General features: G+C 37.0%; 1 protein-coding gene across 1 annotated transcript; it reads left to right on the top strand.

Annotated features, from left to right (window-relative positions):
• Positions 1-486: 486 nt before the first annotated feature.
• Positions 487-18,753, top strand: LOC132282498 (uncharacterized). Its single transcript, XM_059784203.1, has 12 exons — positions 487-1,071; positions 3,461-3,687; positions 4,092-4,159; positions 10,402-10,470; positions 10,649-11,010; positions 11,184-11,252; positions 11,335-11,423; positions 12,647-14,848; positions 14,990-15,067; positions 15,204-15,315; positions 17,690-17,740; positions 17,832-18,753. Exons 1-12 carry the CDS (start codon positions 688-690, stop codon positions 17,871-17,873), a joined length of 3,753 nt encoding a protein of 1,250 aa, XP_059640186.1. The 5' UTR covers positions 487-687; the 3' UTR covers positions 17,874-18,753.
• Positions 18,754-18,957: the final 204 nt, after the last annotated feature.

Raw genomic sequence — 18,957 nt, 5'->3', positions numbered from 1 at the left:
ATACCACTAAAATAATTTTGGTCACTTTCAATTAAAAAAGTTTTTTATAATCTAAAATTATATAATGAATCCTATTGTGTTTTCATTATTATCAAGTCTGATGATGAGTTCTCATGTGTTTGTTTTCAACTATTAAATCATAAAATTTGACAAAAACCATTCAAAAAATATCCATGTTTGATATGTATAATGAACCTCATGTCATAAATTACCTTAGCTAAAGAAAAGAAAAAAAAAACTCATTTATAAATTTTTTTATGCTAATGTTTAGATTGTTGAGAAGAAGAGAGACAGTTACACAAAAATTTTTAAAAAACAAAGGTTGAACTCATAGAGTTGTGTGATTTTTAAAGTTGAATTTGAAAATTTCACCATAAGCATCAATTATATATTGAGTTGGCCCATTCCACTTTCTCATGTATAGTTTAATAATTTTTTTCAGTAATTTTATCAGCTATAATTTAACACAGTATAACATGATAGAAATGTGAAAAAAATAAAAATAAAAATTTAATAGTCATAAATTTCTAATGAAATATATAGGGAAAAAATAAAAAAAATGAAAAACTGAAAACCCAATTATATTCTCCGTCGGCTTCTCTGGTTCGATTCCTTCTCTTCAGCCTTCAACGTATTCAGCACGACCGGCCCAAACTTCAACCCCAAACGCGACGAATCGGACCCACAATGTACGGAGGCTCCGGGAAGCTCGGCCGAGGCGGCGGAGGAGGAGGGGGTGGAGGCCGAGGCGGGGGCGCCGCCGCCGGCAAGCGCAACATCCACTCCACCTTCAACCCTTCGCCTCTCCACCGCCCCTCCGCCGCTTCCGGAAGTCGCCTCTCGGTTAGTAGCGGCGCTGGCCCTCGCAATCGCAGCGGCAATTCCGGTGCCACCACCTCAGCCCCTCCTGCGGCGGAAGAGACTTTCAGTCTTGTCACCGGCAACCCTCTCAACTTCGCCATGATTATACGGCTCACGCCAGACCTCGTCGAGGAGATCAAACGCGTTGAGGCACAGGGCGGTACCGCACGGATCAAATTCGACTCTAATGGGAGTAATTCGTCTGGAAACGTAAGTTTCATGAACTTTGCTTAATTGGGTACGCCGCATATAATTCGAATATGGTCCTTTATTTGGTTTTGTTTATTCTTGATATTGATATTGAAGTCTTAATTTGATGCATAGTTTTGGTTTTGTACTTAGTTTTGTTACTGAATTTATTGTTCCGGCATTAATACAATGGTGAGTTTGCATTTTTAATTGCAAACTAGGGTTCAACAGAACTGTGGGATGTTGAGAATTTTCATAATCTATCCAATGCATGGATATCTTTCGATAGTGTTGATGGTACTCTGGTTTGGATTAGGTTTATGATTCACTGTGCTTTTTTGTTGAGTTAGGAACTTGTACTTTATTTAACTGGTGGAAGAGGAAATCTTTGCGAATTGAACTCTATTAGGTACTTAGTGTATCAATTTAGCATGATAGAGTTTCAGAGACTATGTATGCAGACTTGACATAGAGATATTCAGAAAAAGTTGTGTAATCAGTACAAATTTAGTTGTATTAATACTGGATGGTGCTTTAAAAGAAGAATTTTAGAGAAGGAAAACAGGTTTATTTGAAAATCTTGTTGCATCACCTTAAGCATTAGCTGCATAAATTAAATAAACAAAGAGCAAGAATTTTAATTGACACATTGTTGAATGCCCTTCACTATTCCACAAGCATTGCATGATTTTTTTGGAAAGGGTAAGTTTGCTGCTAACATTGGTAGCATTACTTGTTAGAATTTAATATTATTCAAAGTTGAACGCCAGAAAGATCTTTTAATAGACATTAGCTTGCTGCTTGAGTTCTGTTGTCCATCGATTACACCTTTCGGCCTTAATGTCAATGAATCCTTGTAGGTGCACTTTTGTAGTGGGGATTATAACTTTACCATTCGTCGCCATTCCTCGTCTCTGGATGTTTAGGCATCCACTATAAGGCCTTCCTCTTTATTAGAATTTCTGTTGTATATTTCATTAAACTGGTCATATGCATATTAGACTAGGAGAAAGAAAATGTAGGAGGAATGCTTAAAACAAGGAGCATGGCCCTCCTTGGGCCATTAAATCAAATAAACTTGCAACTATGTGACAGTGGAACCTTGTTGGTAGGATTATATATTGCTTGTACTGTATATTTTCTGGATTGGGCCTAAATTTTCACCCGTGTCATGCTCCACATCTGAACGCTTTTAAAAGAGTCAGAACATGCTAATAGAATGCATTTTTGATCAATATGGCTGATTGGCTAAGATCACGCTTGCTGAAAAATGAAGGTTTTTTTTATTTTTTATTTTTTATTTTTTTAATAGTTCCTTTTGTTCCTTATTTCTAGCATAGGTTTTCAATTATACCAAAGGTGTTTAATTTCTACACACCTCTTAAAAGCTTTCCTATTTTGATTAAATTCTTAATTCATTAATAGCCTATCACACCTACTATTGAGGGCAAAAAGGGTGCTGCTTGATAATCAACAGAGAACTGTCGAAACCCTTTGAACTACTGCATTATCTTCAAAGTATTGGCCAAGATATCCTTCAATGGGATTCTCATTCCTTTGTCCTCTATTGAGCTGCTGAGTTAGTTGTAGGGTTTTGTGTTTTTCTTGTTTGATATGCCTTTTCACATCAAAAGAGAATATAAAGTTAAAGGGACTGATTCATAACTAGTACCATTAACTCAGCTCTGTACAAATATTTATTTATTAGAATAATACGTTTTGATTTTTCCTTTTTCGTTATTGGGTTGTTGCTGGATCATTTGTAGTTCTTTTATGTGAGAACTAAATTGTTTCAGTTATGGCTTTCTATAAATTCCATTCATTTCAGTTGAGGCTTTCATGGAGGCTGAGGTATACTGCCCCTTGGGTGATATATATCACGTACATGTACCTAGGAACAGTTTTTGCCACTAAATTCCTCCCTCTTTCTTCCATTCTTTTCTTGGTAGACTTAGCTTTACCAAGGCATCATTTCTTTCTAACCCTTCTCCTACTAAATAACAACTAACAAGGCGTGACTCAAGTGGTTTCTTTAGGACATTGGCAAGCAGATTTGGTCATTAAGTACCAATTCATGCAAATGTCGTCACAGTGACTGGATGATATTAATTCACAGTGACTGGATGTTTCATATTGTTCTAAAAGATTTTGTACCCTCATTCTCCAACCAAATTTCCAATTATTTATTTTTTTATTTTTAACTTGCTCCATCATGTGTTGGATTATGCGTGGCTGGAGTTTATTGTTGTATATCTAATTTTCTCAATCCTCTCCTCTTATGTAAGATTCCATGGTACCGATGACTTCAAAGGGTTCTATTTGACTTTAAGTTTGTAATCTAACCTTATTTGGTTTTGTCCTTTTAAATTTTTAATCAATCATAGCTTTAAGCAGTCTGTCGTTGCATCAGGTTATTGACTTAGGTGGTAAGGACTTCAGATTTACATGGTCGCGCGAAATGGGAGACCTCTGTGACATATATGAAGAACGTCAAAGTGGTGAAGATGGAAATGGCTTGCTCGTTGAATCTGGGTGTGCCTGGCGCAAATTGAATGTACATCGTATCTTGGATGAGTCAACTAAGAACCATGTTAAAATGCGGTCAGAGGAAGCCGAGAAAAAGCTCAAATCACGCAAGTAAGTTGTGCAATTATTTTAAAGGATGATTCATTTTTACTTAAGTTGTGGCCTAAACATATTTATATGTATTTTTTTCTCGACTTGCTTTTATCCGTCTGTATCCATGTTACCTAAGGAAAAAATACTGGTTTACATTAATGAAATATCTTGATTCTGTATGTGTTGGAAAAACAATTTTATATTCTCTATTTTCATTTTTGATCAGGTAAGTACTCACACATACTTTTTTGCCCATTCCCGGGCTCGAATCCCTCCTCTCCTCTTTGAGGATAGGGAGGTTATACCTTTGGGTTAGAAGTTACTTGAAGGTTGACTCAAGGCATGTTGTTGAGAATGATGTCTTAAGCTGCTGGGTGTGTTTTATGCTTTTAGTTGATTACATTACGTTTTCTTGATTGCAGAGCCATTGTTTTGGACCATGGCAATCCATCTATGAAAAGTCAAATTAAGGCATTGGCTGCTGTGGAGGGTAAGTTTTTAATACAGGCGTTTCTTTTTCCCTTAGTTTCCAGTTTTTAATCCTTGCTGATATACGGAGAATAATCATTTGAACAAATGCTCAACTCTTGTTTATGTTGTTGATTGGCACGAGTAGTCTGTGTAGCACTGAAACTCTGGTATATAAAGTTGCTATCTGATAAAATTGACTATAGTTCCTTTCTTCCTCACCCGGTAATTTGAATCCCTGAGAGGATGAAAAGAAATGGGACCAAATTGCAGGGTCAAGGAACTCCAAGAATGTTTTGGTCATTTATTTATTAATTTATTTTCCAAATTATATGTTGAAAACAAATGATTTGGAATGGATTTATGATCTCTATATGAGGCTAAAGATGGAAATGTTAGGCATGATATACACTTTGGTTTTTTATTGGTGACATTAACAGTTGATAAACCTTTGGGCATACGTATATGGAACTGCTTGTGGTTTAATGTGCCTCGCTGATACTTTTGATATGATATCAGCCTTTTAGTCTCCATCAAATTTTATGAATTTCATGACTGTCTTATTTTCTCATAGATTTTAGAAAGGCTTATTAGTATATTTGGTCATCATCATCTTGGATTCTTAGTGATTTGTGATTGAACTGTATTCTTGCTTGTGATAAATAGTGGGATTGCCGCCTTAGGGTCTAGTTTTGGTAAATCTCATTGTCAATGGGTGTTGATAAATTCTTTGGGGCCTTAGACCCCGGCTTCTTTTATGTCCACGGGATGCGTTCCCCTATTGAACGCCTTTTTTAATTTATTATTACTTATCAAAAAAAAATGGGTGTAGATAAATTCTCGATAATCCCCCTCCTAGGAAGCATGGATACACCTAAAAGGTCGGACACGGCTAATTATGTGTTTGAATCTTTTTCCTTTTCGGACAAATGGCGGAAATGAGACAGACATGCTGTAGACACTTTTTGATGGACACACCAACACACAGGGGACACACATGTCCGATTTAAGGGAATTCTTAAAAAAATAAGAAAAAAAGATGAGTTGATTAAAAGTATGTGAAATTCTATAAAAAGTTCCAATAATATGGTGGCCGAAAATAAAGAATATATATATATATATTTGTATGAAATTTATCAAACAATTTTATTTACTGGATTTCCTTATGCTTGTTACTTGTTTGAAATCGTATCACAAAGTGAAATGAAAAGAATCTTGCTTGCTTTTTGCAGCAAGGTTTCAAACTTGCTACAATTATCATAGGTGCTTGACTGTTGGCGAGTTTATTCTTCTTATTCAATACTTCTCTTTCATTCCCCCACCACCCCCCCTCCCCCCATCATCACCACAAGCCCTTTTCTTCTTCAACAGATTCTGTGATTTATCATAGACAAAGTGCTATTTTCTTCAACAAAGTCCTAATTTAAGAAAGGGTATAGAAATTCTATTTTACACCCCCTCCTCTCCACAACACACACACACACACACACTCTCTCTTCCTTTTCTTTCATTTTTTTAAACAATTGTAATCTTTTGTTTAGTCATGCATTTTAAATTACAACAAATTTTATAAAAGGAGTGTAGAAATTATACTTCAACCCATTCTCTCTTCTTTAATGAGAGAATTGTTCTTGTAGTTCATTAGTTATTGTGATATGGAATTTTTGATTCTTAATTTGATGAAAAGTAATACTAGTCTTATATTATATTAACATATATAAAAATATAATTATTATTTGCCTTGTCCGTGTCTTAATGCTTTAGGAATTGTCGTATCCCATATTAGTATCATGTCGTATCCGTGTCCAGTAACTGTATATGTGATTTTTAGCCCCTTATTATCTGACTACTCGGGATTTCCACAATGAAGATCAATGGAGCACAAGAATTCACTTAAGCCTGATGTCACATGCAACAATGCTGAAGGCCTGAAGCAAGTTTTCTCTCTTAACTTTTTGACATAATCTTGCTTGACATCCATCGGAGTTGGATGCCATGGTTACATTTTCACTCATGCATCTATGATTGGAACTAGCAAACAATTAAGAGTGATATTTCTTGTGGAATGAGCCTAAACCATATATTACTTCTATTTATTATTATTATTTTTTTTGCATTAATTAGGAATTTTTCCATGGATATGTCATCGATATGCATGCCTTCATCCATTTTCTAATGTTGGGTTGTTGTTGGAGATTGAATTGTTGACAATAGAATTTAAAATGAACACATTCACAAGATTGTTGAATTAGCACCAATTAGAGATAAAATGAGAGAAAATTGATTAAGATAATTTGGACACATGCAAAAAAGATCACTAAGTGCACCGTTTTTAATGTGCCATGGTCCACATTGAGGGTAATGCCAGGGGAGGGGGAGGCCGATGGTTAACATGATTAAAATTAATAAGGAAAAACATGACAAGGTTTCACTGAGGTTATGACCTTAGATAGAGCAGAATGGAAAAAAAGGATTCAAGCCGACCACAAGTAATTGAGAAAGGGTTTCATTTGTTGTTGTTGTTGTAGATTGAATTGTTGATAATGTTCACACCCACATCAACACAAATGAAAGCTGGAACACCTGTTTAAAAAGTCTTTCTTGTGGCTTTGGGAAAGTAATATGAAAGCCTAGTTGAGTAACAAAGCCTTATTTTGACTATTTGTGGTTGGCTACTTGAATCTTGTTTCATCATTCGGCTCCATCTATGGCATAACTACAATCAGACCACATGATATCTTATTTTTCATTACTATCTCAACCAGTCAGTTTTGATCTTCACCTTAATATGGACCACATCACTCTTTCTCAGTGGTGCCTTTATTGGTCTTTGTTGCACATTGGTGTACCATCTTGGTCGATTTCATCTCATTTTATTTCCTATTGATGGTACTTTAACCGTCTCATTGTCTTATAGCTACTTCAAGTGTTTATGAGAAAACTATAATATCTACGATCAATTGTCTTATAACTGATTAGACTATATTTATTTGGCAACCAAAGAGCACTAAGATTTGAGGTCTAGACGCACTCCTTTCAGATTCGAAAACATGTGGCTTAGATCTGAAGACTTTCAAGGGAAGGTTCAGTCTTGGTGGCAAAAAGGGTCTTTCACAGGCTCTGCTAGTTATGTGTTAGCTAGAAAGCTTCAGTTTCTTAAAACTGAGCTTAAGAGATGGAATAAAGAAGTTTTTGGGAATCTTGAATGGAAAAAGAATAGAGCCCTTGCTGATATTGCTGAGCTTGATCGTTTAGCTGAGGTGGGACAGAGTAGGGAGTCTTTACGCTCTCAAAGAGCCTCTTGTCAAGCGGTTTTTGCTGAGATTGCTCATATGGAGGAGATTTCGTGGCGTCAAAAGTCTCGGGCTTTGTGGTTAAAAGATGGTGATCGGAATACAAAATTCTTTCATAGACTGGCCAATGCTCACAGAAGGTGTAATCATATCGGAAGTATTCGGGTTAATGGTTTTGATTTGTGGAGGGAAGAAGATGTGCGCGGAGGAATTGCTTCTTTTTACCAGCAGCTTTACACTGAAACTTTGGATTGAAGACCTACTCTTGATGGTCTTCCATTTAATACTATTTCTGCGATGGATAGGGATAGTATTGAGATTCCATTCACGGAAGAGGAAGTGCTTAAGGCACTTTCTAGTTGCAACGGGGACAAAGCACCAGGGCCAGACGGATTTACTATGCGCTTTTTTAAGGAGAGTTGGGAGGTGGTGCGAGAGGAGGTGATGAGTACTTTTCAGGATTTTTATTCTCATGGCACATTTGAAAAATCTTTGAATGCATCTTTTATTGCTCTCATCCCTAAAAAGGGCGGTGCATCTGATATCAAGGATTTTCGGCCAATTAGCTTAATCGGATGTATGTATAAGCTTATTGCCAAGGTTCTTGTTTCCAGGATGAGTAAAGTGTTGGATGGTCTTATCTCAGAATCGCAGAACGCTTTTGTTGGTGGAAGGCAGATTTTGGATCCTGTTCTTATTGCTGGGGAATGTGTTGACTCTAGATTAAGAAGCGGGGTTCCTGGCGTTTTGTGTAAGCTTGATATCGAGAAAGCTTATGATCATGTTAATTGGAAGTTTGTTTTGTATCTTCTTCGGAGGATGGGATTTGGTGATAGATGGATAAAATGGATTGACACTTGTATCTCATCAGTTATGTTTTCTGTTCTTGTGAATGGCTCTCCGGTGGGTTTTTTTGCTAGCACACGTGGTCTGCGACAAGGTGATCCATTATCTTCTTTTCTTTTTCTCATCGTTATGGAAGGTCTGACTAGATTAATGAGAAAAGCGGAAGATTTGGGTTACATTAGGGGGTTCAGAGTTGGCAGAGATGTTGATCATCAGATCCAGATTTCCCATCTTTTATTTGCTGATGATACTTTGGTATTTTGTGATGCTGATATTTCTCAACTCAGATATCTGAGGTGCACTCTTGCTTGCTTCCAAGCAGTTTCTGGGCTTAAGATTAATGTCGGAAAGAGTGTGCTTGTTCCAGTGGGGGATGTTCCAGATATTTCCTCCTTAGCTACTGTTTTAGGGTGTGGAGTTGGTTCTTTTCCTTTTCCTTATTTAGGATTGCCTTTGGGAGTTTCTTCTACTCTGGTTGGGAATTGGGACTCAGTGATTAATAGATATGAGAAAAGATTAGCAGGATGGAAAAAGCAGTATCTATCTAAGGGTGGGAAAGTCACACTTATAAAGAGTACTCTTTCATCCCTTCCTACCTATTTTTTATCTTTGTTTCAAATTCCATGTTCTGTTGCTGATAGAATTGAAAAAATTCAGAGGGATTTTCTGTGGGGTGGAAGGGGAGAGGAGTTTAAGTATCATCTTGTTAATTGGGATCAAGTTTGCCAACCATTGAGATTCGGAGGGTTAGGTATTCGAAAAATTGTTCCTTTTAATCGTGCTCTCTTAGGAAAGTGGTTATGGCGATTTGGAAGGGAACGACATCGTCAGTGGAGAAGAGTTGTCTCGTGTCGTTTTGGTGAGGGGTGTGGGGGTTGGTCATCTATTCCAGTCACTATTACGGGAGGCGTTGGTTTGTGGAAATTTATTCGGAAGGGATGGGATGTTTTCTCTACTCTTATTAGATTCAAAGTTGGTAATGGCAGGCATGTTCGTTTTTGGGAGGATCTTTGGTGTGGCGACCAGTTGCTTTCACACTCATTTCCTAGGCTTTATAGCATTGCAACTAATAAGCATGTTTTCGTGATTGATTGTTATCATCTTGATAACAATGGAGTTACGTGGGATGCGCGGTTTAGGCGGTCTTTTCAGGATTGGGAAATGGAGGAAGTTTCTGCTTTTTTGGATATTTTGTATAGGCAGAAGGATATTGGCAGAGGGTGTGATGATATTTTGTGGGTTCCTTTGGCTCATGGTCGGTATGATGTCAGCTCTATGTTTATTCATTTATCCAATTTCGTTGGTTCCGAGTTTCCTTGGAAGTCCGTGTGGTGCTCTAAAGCCCCTCTTCGAATCGCGTTCTTCGTTTGGACAGCTGCATTGGGGAAGATTTTGACTTTGGACAATTTGAGAAAGAGAGGCAACATCATTGTTAATTGGTGTTGTTTATGCAAAGATGATAGTGAATCCGTGGATCACATTCTTTTGCATTGTCCTGTGGCGTTTGGTTGTTGGAGTTTTATTTTCAGCATTTTAGGCATTTTTTGGGTAATGCCTAAGCACTCCTCTCAATTGATTAACGCTTGGAAAAGCTGTCCTGTTAAGAAACAAGCTCGTGCTTATTGGAAGATTGTTCCTCATTGTGTCTGGTGGTGTTTGTGGCGTGAGAGAAATAACAGATCCTTTGAAGGAAAAGAATCGTCCTTAGCTAATTTAAAAATTCATATTCTTCGTTCTTTATTCTTTTATGTTAGAGGAAGTACATGCTCCTCGATTGATGATTTCTTTGATCTCTTGGATTCTATTGGTCCTTAGATCTTTTCTCTTGTATTAGGGATGCGTTCCCCTTTTGAATGTTTTTCTAATATATTTTTACTTATAAAAAAAAAAAAATAAATAAAATAAAGTACACACCAGTGAGGCTGACATATTCACTATATGAGATCAAGGGAAGTTACGGATAGAAGTAAATCAATTGATTTTACTATATCAAATGTTAGATTATGTTGGAGATGATACTTTGGAATGACAATTATAGAAATTATGAATTTCCTCATTAACTGATTACTTTGGTTTAATTGCATTATATCACTGTATTATATCCACACTGTTTCCTTTATTCCAGTTAATCCATGGAGATTCAAACAAAAGAAAGAGCCTCCATTCAAGAAGCGAAAAGTCGATCCACCTCCAGGTAGTTGGGATACAAAATATGCTTTTTGTTTTCAATGTTCCTATGTTATGTACAATTGTATGCGAAGACTCGAGGAATTTAGTTGTGAATCTTAAGATTTTTCATATACAAATTCCAGAGGATGAGAATACTTTTTATCTTTTTCTTTTCTTTATTTTCTTTAATTGTCTTGCATTAGTTGCTGTTGGAGGCCCTCCAAAAGCTGCTAATAAATCTGGATTGTTCTCAACAACTCCTGCAAAGGGCAGGCACTCAGTTTCACCTCTACCTTCTCCACCCGAGCATTCTAATACTCTGGCATCTCCATTCGGAGCTGGAAATCTTACAAAGGGTCTAACAAGTGTAGAAGATGTTCCACCCATTTCAAGTACTAGTAAAGAGAATGTTACCAGCTTTGAGAAAGAAGTTCCCGGCAGGACTATTAGTGGAGCAGTACGGGAAAAAACAGGACTAAGAGGAAATTTGGGAGCTAAACAAATGGATTTGCAAAGTATGCTAATTTCTCTGCTCATGGAGAACCCCAAGGGAATGAGCCTAAAGGTAAGCATGTGGATAACTTTGAACCACTTCAAGTTTAGTTTGATTTGCTGGAAGTAAATCCAAGTATTTCTAAACTTCCTTTAACTGTTTGAGCATGCTCCATAACATCCATTAAATCTTTATCACGGTTTATGTATTTGTGTTCCTTGAACATTTTCATTTTTATATCACAGGCCTTGGAGAAATCTATTGGAGATGCAATACCCAATTCTGTAAGGAAGATTGAACCGATATTAAAAAAAGTAAGTGGCAGCAATCCTTGGTGTATTTGTTTCTAAGAACAGTAAATGATCTTATTACGTTTCGTTATATTTTGAGCATCAGATTGCTACTTTCCAAGCTCCAGGAAGATATCTCTTGAAACCAGGAGTAGAATTGGAAAACTTCAGGAAACCTTCATCAGAAAGTGGAAGGTAACTGCCATTTTTATGTTACTTTATGGGTTTGTTGGTCCCTCCAATAGTATGGTTGTTTTTCTGCTTCATTTTTTAGCAAACTATATTCAACAGAAGACCAAAAGCAGACATTTCATTTACTAGTCGGTCATTAATAGAATTCAATTATAGATCACAAAATGGATAAGTATAACAGGATAATAAAGATGAGAATTGTTAACACAAGGCGCAACATTAGTTTCCAGTCTGCGAAATCGGTACTGCAAGAAGAGGTTAGAACTTCTCTTTTTTAAGACAAGACTAATTAACTAGAAGTGAAAATGAAGTTGAAGACAAGAAGTGGAAACATGGGTATTTGTGCCTGTTACATGTTTACTTTGTAGCCAGATCGATGTTCTGCACTTCACCGTCCTCACATTAAGGGCAAATGGAATGCAGCGGAATAATTAAATAAATAAATACTAAATCAACAGGGAAAAAAAGATTAATTAAGAGGTAACATCAAGTGTTGTTTTACCCATGTTTCTTTTGTGTGCCAATTGCATGTCAAGTCATTCACTTAGATTCTGGAATCTAAATCTTTATGCACGAAGTTTTGTTTACTATATAGTTTCTAGTTTCTTTGACCTGATATTCTTACGTTTTGGGAATTATCATTTTAAGTAATCTCAATTTTCTTGTCCATTATTTCTCAGACTGGAATAATTCTTGGAAACAGCATGCATTTACTTCTGATTTGATATCACTTCAACATACATGAATTTTTTTAACTATATTACTTATGACTTTGGTGACTAATGCAGGTATTTGCTGTGACATAATGAATGAGCTTCTTTATTGTAATTTCTTATAAGCTTATCTGTTGACATTGTCGTGGTGTTAACTTTAAAACCCCCCCTCCCCCCCCACAACAAAAAAAAAAGAAGAACTACCATGGGTCATAACTTTGGTTTATAGTTTTTGATTAAAACTACCATGATTCATAACTTTGGTTTATAGTTTTTGTTAGGATTGCAAAGGTTACGTGGTGGTTAGCCTGGTATCAGGACCACCATATATATATATATATGTTATTCTTTTTTAACTGTTTCACTGTGCATAGTGTTGTGCATATGAGTCCTCACCACCATGGATCTGATGTTTTAATATCTATTTGTAATCCTTTTTAACTGGCATAGTGCTGTGCATATGTCTGAGTCCTCACCGTCATGGATCTGATGTTTTATGTTTTCATTTTGCAGCTATTCTGAAGATAGTCATCACCAAGCACCTGTGCCTGAAGACAACCATGATCAAATACCTGCTGCCAAACAGGACTGTGCAGAAAAAGCTGCTATTAAGGAGGCGGAGGAACAGGCGGAGTTGAATACTAAAGTTGGAGAAGAATCAGATTCTTTGGATAAAATTGATATCCAAAATCATTCACCTGACCGTTTTGGTGACAAAAAGGTTTCTGACAACAGTGAAGGGCCAGCAGGTAGCTCTAGTGACAGCGGAAGTGATAGTGATAGTGACAGCGACAGCAGTGACAGTGGAAGTGACAGTGGTAGCCATAGTAGAAGCAGAAGCAAAAGTAGAAGCCCAGTGGGAAGTGGGAGTGGAAGTAGTAGCGACAGTGAAAGTGATGCCTCTTCTAACAGCAAGGAGGGGTCTGATGAGGATGTAGATATTATGACAAGCGATGATGACAAAGAATCCAAGCATAAGATGCCAGATTCTGAACCAAGGTTCTCTAGATCCCCAATTCCATGGAGGACATCGGATGCTGAACCTTTGCAAAATGAGAGTGATGACAAACAAGATGGCCATGGCTTGGACATAGTTGAAATCGAGAAGGATTTACCTGATGATGATCAGAAGAATGAGATGGCTATAATTAGTAATTCAACTCCTACTGAAGAAGGTGAAAAAGCTGTAGAAGAGAGTCGAGAGAACAAATATTCTTCACCTGATCGTCATGAGCATCAAGAAACCCAAGTCTATACAGGAAAGTTGTTCTGCGAAAGAGGAAACAAGGATGCGTTTAAGCATGAGCAGTCTGATAGCTCTGAGAGAATATCCAAGGGTAAATCCAAAAGAGTTTCAGATTCAAAGCACCTTACTGAGAAATCAGATCATGCTAAAAGAGTAAAAGCAGGAAGCTTGGCTCAACCACAAAGTTATCAGGAGAGGGACTCCCTGTTCTCAGAGAGTCCTCAAAGATTTTCTCCTAATAGGCTAATCGACGACCCTTACAAGGGTCCATCCATGACAAATCGAGCCCTCAGGGATGGAAGTGTTGATTCTGGCTTACAAAAAGGTTACAACCAAGCAATCCCTGGAAAACCTATTTCTGATTCTCAGCAATCAGACCGAAGGTCTATAGATCTGAGTGTGCGGGTTAAGGCTCCTGATCCAGCTGAAAGACCTGTTAAACACGCTGAGAGCTTGGGACGCGGAGTTAAGTTTTCTGAGAGGAGCCTTCAAGTGAATGAAGGTTTTCCCATCCAGAAAGAAAAAGTTCATAGAGGAACTCACTATGAAGATGGTTATTCTGAGAAAAAGCTGCCAAGAGGTTCAAAGGCAGATGGTGTTGGAGACAAGCACTTGGCACCAGCTGACTCCCGTTATGCAAAATATGAAGTGGTTGGTAAATTTAAGGAGGTTGGACAGGTTTCAAACTCACATACTATTGATAACAGATCCGATGTGGACAGATCCCCTGTTATTAATGGGAGAGGCAGCATGCTTAGAAGAGAGTTGTCAGACTTAGAGTTAGGTGAACTTCGTGAGCCGTTGCCTGAAGAAACAGCAGGGGTTAAGAAGCAATTTGAAAGAAAAAGTTCCTTCAAACAGTTGGAGAACAAACCAAGCACTTCTGATTACTGGAACTCCGATTTAAGTAAAGGAAAACCGGCTGGAAAAATATCTATAGATTCTGTAAAGCATTCCCCAGGCCATGTAAGGGCTGAGGTTCCCAGCAATCCGGACAGCTCATCATCTAAAAAGACCCCTGAAAATCACATTGAAGATTTAACAAGACCTCAGAATAGAATTGTGCAACCTCCGTCACAACTCATTTCAAGAGTAGATCATGCTGAAACCGTGTCCCACTTTGACAAATTCGCAGATGAGAGTAGTAAAACTAGACATAATGCACCTGGAGTGAATCAGAATATTGTGCCGGAAAGGTTTAGAGATACTAATAAGAAAGCGCTTGGTGGTGCACCACAACAGCATGACTCTAAACGAGGATTAGTTCCCCATTCCAAGAAAGGAAGTAAAATGAAAAAATCTAATTCATTGGCAGACTTGAGTAATGGACGAAAGGGTGCCTCTTTAACGGAGAGTAATGATGGTGGTCTAAAGAGGAGGGAATCTTCTTCAGACGATAATAGTTGTTCTTATTCCAAGTATGAGAAGGAGGAGCCAGAGTTCAAAGGACCAATAAAGGATTTATCTCAGTAAGTAGTCACACTGATGCCTTAATTTATTAATTTTTCTCATTTTCTTTTCCCTCTTTTATATGCTAGTGTTATAAAATCATTTGATATGTTACATCCACTCATATATTATCTGTTGTTTGTTACTTTATGCATATATAGGTATAAAGAATATGTGCAGGAGTATCGTGAGAAGTATGATAGCTACTGCTCATTGAACAAGATTTTAGAGTCCTACAGGTATTAAAATTTTATTTGTTCGTGCCTGAGGTTTTGTGCTTTCCGTGCTATCATTAATTGTCTGATAAAATGTTGAAATGGGTTTTTTGGTGTAAATTTTGTGTTACTTAAAACAGTTTGGTTTCTTTATGTGCAGGACTGAGTTCCAGAAACTAGGAAGGGACCTTGAAAGTGCCAAAGGAAAGGATATGGAGAGGTATTATAACATGTTGGAGCAGTTAAAGGAATCCTATCGTCAGTGTGGAACAGTAAGTTCTGTTTTTGTTTCTGTTAAAGTTGGGCTTCATGTGTAGACTCCATATAACACTTGAACCAATTGACCAAGCCTATGGACAATTAAATTTGTTTCTTGATCTAGCACTAATTTTTCCATTGTTTCTTTCAATATATTATATTCTTCACGAGGCATGATTGACTTGCATCTTTGTTAAGAATAGCTACTTTTATATCTGCCTGTAGCTTTATGGAGGATGGGTCAAATGGAGGAGTGCATCTAGTATATTATATGATCAGCCTATCCCACTATGATTGAAAAAGAAGTTCTATGAAATAATTATTAGGCCAGCTTTTCTTTATGGGTCAGAGTGTTAGGCAGCTAAAAAACAACATAATTATAGAGTGAGTGCGGGAAAGTAAATGTTGAGATGGATGTGCTACAAGATAAGAAAGGGTAGAGTTAGAAATGAACACATTTGTGAGATGGTTGAAGTAGCACTAATTGGATAGAAAATCGATTAGGATGGTTTGGGCATGTGCAAAGACGATCACTAAGTGCACTAGTTAGAAAGAGTGACATCGTCCGCAGGGAAGGGGAAGGGGAAGGGGAAAACCAAAGTTAACTTGGTTAGAGTTAGTAGGGAAGGATATGGTAACATGTGGTTTGATTGAGACTATGACCCAAGATGATAGAGCGGAATGAAAGACCAAAGTTAACGTGTTTAGAGTTAGTAGGGAAGGATATGGCGACATGAGGTTTGATTGAGGCTATGGTCTAAGGTTGAGCGTAATGGAAGAATAGATTTATGTAGCCGACCCCAAGTAGTTGGGAAAAATGGATTTGTTGAGTGAGTTGTAATTTAGTGGGATTTATATTTTACTAAGTCAGATGGCGGACTTTGGCTGTGACCTCACGGCCCCACGGGGTCAAATTGGGAAACTGCCTCTCTGCATGCAGAGGTAAGTATGCTTAGATTTAACCCTCCCCGGTGTTATCCTCGCTCTCTCTCTCTGTTTCCTTATAAATATTTTACTAAGCCAACTGTTGGGTTAGATGCGTTTATGATACTTGTCGTGCACGCTAAAAATCAAGTTGATGGGATGTAGTTAGGTGCGTAATCCATAAAATCATATTTCTTTTAATAAAATACTAAACTGAATCTCCGAGTTAAGACATTAAGAGTTAATTTAAGGGTAAATTACACTGACCTCCCTTAAGGTTTGGGCAAATGTCACACAAGTAGAGTGTTTAAGATTTATTGCTTTGACCTCCTTTGAGATTTGGGTGCATGCTCAACAACCCCCCTCTTCATCATAACTTGTAAATTTTTTTCATAAAATGACCAAGTTGCCCTTGCACTTACTTTTTATTTATTAATTTAAAAGATTTTTTTTAGGAGAGGGTAACGGTGGTGAAGAGGGGAGAGAGAAATAAGAGAGATGAGATAGAATAATTGATTTTTTTAAAATTTTATAATATATTTTGTATTTTAAAAATATATTACATATAAGGGTATAATTGACTTTTTATTGTCTTAAGGGAGGTCAGAGTAATAAACCTCAAACGCTCTAGCCACGTGAGATTTGCCCAAACCTCGGGGAGGTAAGTGTAATTTACCCTTAATTTAATTAGATGTTCAAATCAATGGATTGATAAGGAAAGCAATCCTCAAAGTTATTGGGAGGTGTAAAAATTACAATTTCCACATCAAGATACTTTGATTTCACTTCATTCTTAATAAAGCTCATCCTCTAACCTGTGGTGGTACCTTCCTGTGACACATTACTTGCACAGTTATGTTTAACACTAGACGCTTGCAAATTCTTCAGCCTTCAATCCAGGTAACTTATGGGAACTGTAAAAGCTTCCGGAGTTTTGACTGCTTAAATTTCTCAGCCTACAAATTTTCTAATTTGTAGTATAAAGAATGTCTCTTGTTCTGAGAATAGAGCTTATGGTGTTTGACTTTTGAGACAATCTGAACTTTCAATTCCATGCTTATATGCAGCTTTCGGGAATCTTTTATTGAAGTCGTAATATATATGTGTGTGTGTATGTATGTCTGGGCGGAGGAGCCTGAGAATTGAGGGAAGCAAGTTAATGTCCTTTATTAAAGAACTCTACTTCTATTTAAATATCTACTATAAGGATAGTGCTTTGATACTTTGGAAATCTTTGGACTTTTTGTTTTATCAAATGCAAGGAATGCCTCATGATTTGCTCAAAATATTTCACACTATTTCATGGAATGGAGAACAGCTTCTTAAGAGAATAAAATTCTGTTAAATCCAAATTATTCTTTCTAGGATTTGGTAAACGTTAACTTTAAGAATTGCATCAAATTCTGTTGTTTGTATGTGTTCTTTTTGAACTTCATAGTCTGATTCACTTTAACATTCTTGCAGAGACATAAACGGCTGAAGAAAATATTCGTTGTGCTTCATGAAGAATTGAAGGTTATTAGTCCAAACCAGTCAAATTCAAACTTTGCTTTCTATTCTATCAATATGCCACTGATATGTGTAATATTGTAACATCTTGTTGCAGCACCTGAAGCTGATGATCAAAAATTTCGCTGCTCTTTCATAGTACATGAGATTGATGCCCTTACCTGCTCGTGGACCCGTGGGTTGCCTGTTAAGAAATCTCTATGTTTCTCTTTACTTCAAGAATGTGTTCCAGTGAATGTGAGCATAGGTCTTTATCTGTGACAGTCAATTCGCAAATCATTTTAAGGGAGACACGGAATTGGAAGAAGCTTTGAGATGTTCTGATGAAGGAAGCTTTTACAATTTACATTGTTATACACTTCCTGGGATTGAAGTGGGAAGGCCACTTCACTTGATGGGGTTTTCGGTGCATATCAAAGGATAAGAAGAGTGAATTCTGAGGTTGATCTTTTCCAGTGGATGTATGTACAGAAGATGATGTATGGTGTACGGTGTACCATACGGTTTTATGGCCCAATTTTTGTAGATTTTTGTGGCTGTTTTCGTTGCTCCTTCTGCAACACTGTAAGAATGCCTTTTTTTTTTTTTTTTTCTTTTTTCTAATTTAAAAAAAAAAAAAAATTATTTTCCCTCTTGAGCGGTTATCCCTGCAAATGAACGAAGTTTAACACAATGTTCCTACCCCTTTATGTAATCATGTCAAGTATATTGTTTGTCACCTCCTGTTAGATCCAACTAATTGGGACAAGGGTCCAAGATGCACCCAAGAGCCACCATTTGTACAGTTTAAAAAAAAATAGAAATAGGATATACGATAAAATTTATTCTAGAAATTTTATGATTCCTCTCCCTCTCCCCTTTTGGCTTTTTGGTAGATCAATAACACAGCACGCTTTTCCTCTTTCCCTTCTCTGAACTTTTGTTTGGAATAATATACAGAAGACGAAAATAGAAGATGACAGCATATGTGTGTGTGTGTGTGTATATATGTATATGTATATTTTTTTTTTCAAGGCAAATATTAGTAAAATAAAAACATCACGTTAACCAAAGCAGAAGAGGTCGTGGTTGACGTTTCTTGTCAAGATTTTTTTTTTTTTTTAAAAAAAAAAAAAAAGAAGAAAAATGATCACATTATAATAAAGTGAACGGGAGATGAAGATGCAAAAGATATTTTAGCAATCTAATGAGCTCAAACCATTCTCTTCTCTTGCTACATGGCA

The sequence above is a fragment of the Cornus florida genome, unplaced genomic scaffold (genome assembly GCF_030987335.1).
Source record: "Cornus florida cultivar Cherokee Brave unplaced genomic scaffold, ASM3098733v1 CherokeeBrave_3.0.0_Hap2_Chr11, whole genome shotgun sequence".
NCBI classification, from domain to species: Eukaryota; Viridiplantae; Streptophyta; class Magnoliopsida; order Cornales; family Cornaceae; genus Cornus; species Cornus florida.
The sequence above is the reverse complement of the archived record's forward strand: the minus strand, read 5'-3'. Positions and strand labels throughout refer to the sequence as shown.

Bases quoted from the DNA above. Each gene is read 5' to 3' on its own strand.
- LOC132282498 (XM_059784203.1), top strand. From the start codon at position 688: ATGTACGGAGGCTCCGGGAAGCTCGGCCGAGGCGGCGGAGGAGGAGGG. The intron at 11,253-11,334 runs GTAAGTGGCAGC...TTTGAGCATCAG, and splicing joins TTGAACCGATATTAAAAAAA to ATTGCTACTTTCCAAGCTCC. The intron at 14,849-14,989 runs GTAAGTAGTCAC...ATGCATATATAG, and splicing joins CCAATAAAGGATTTATCTCA to GTATAAAGAATATGTGCAGG.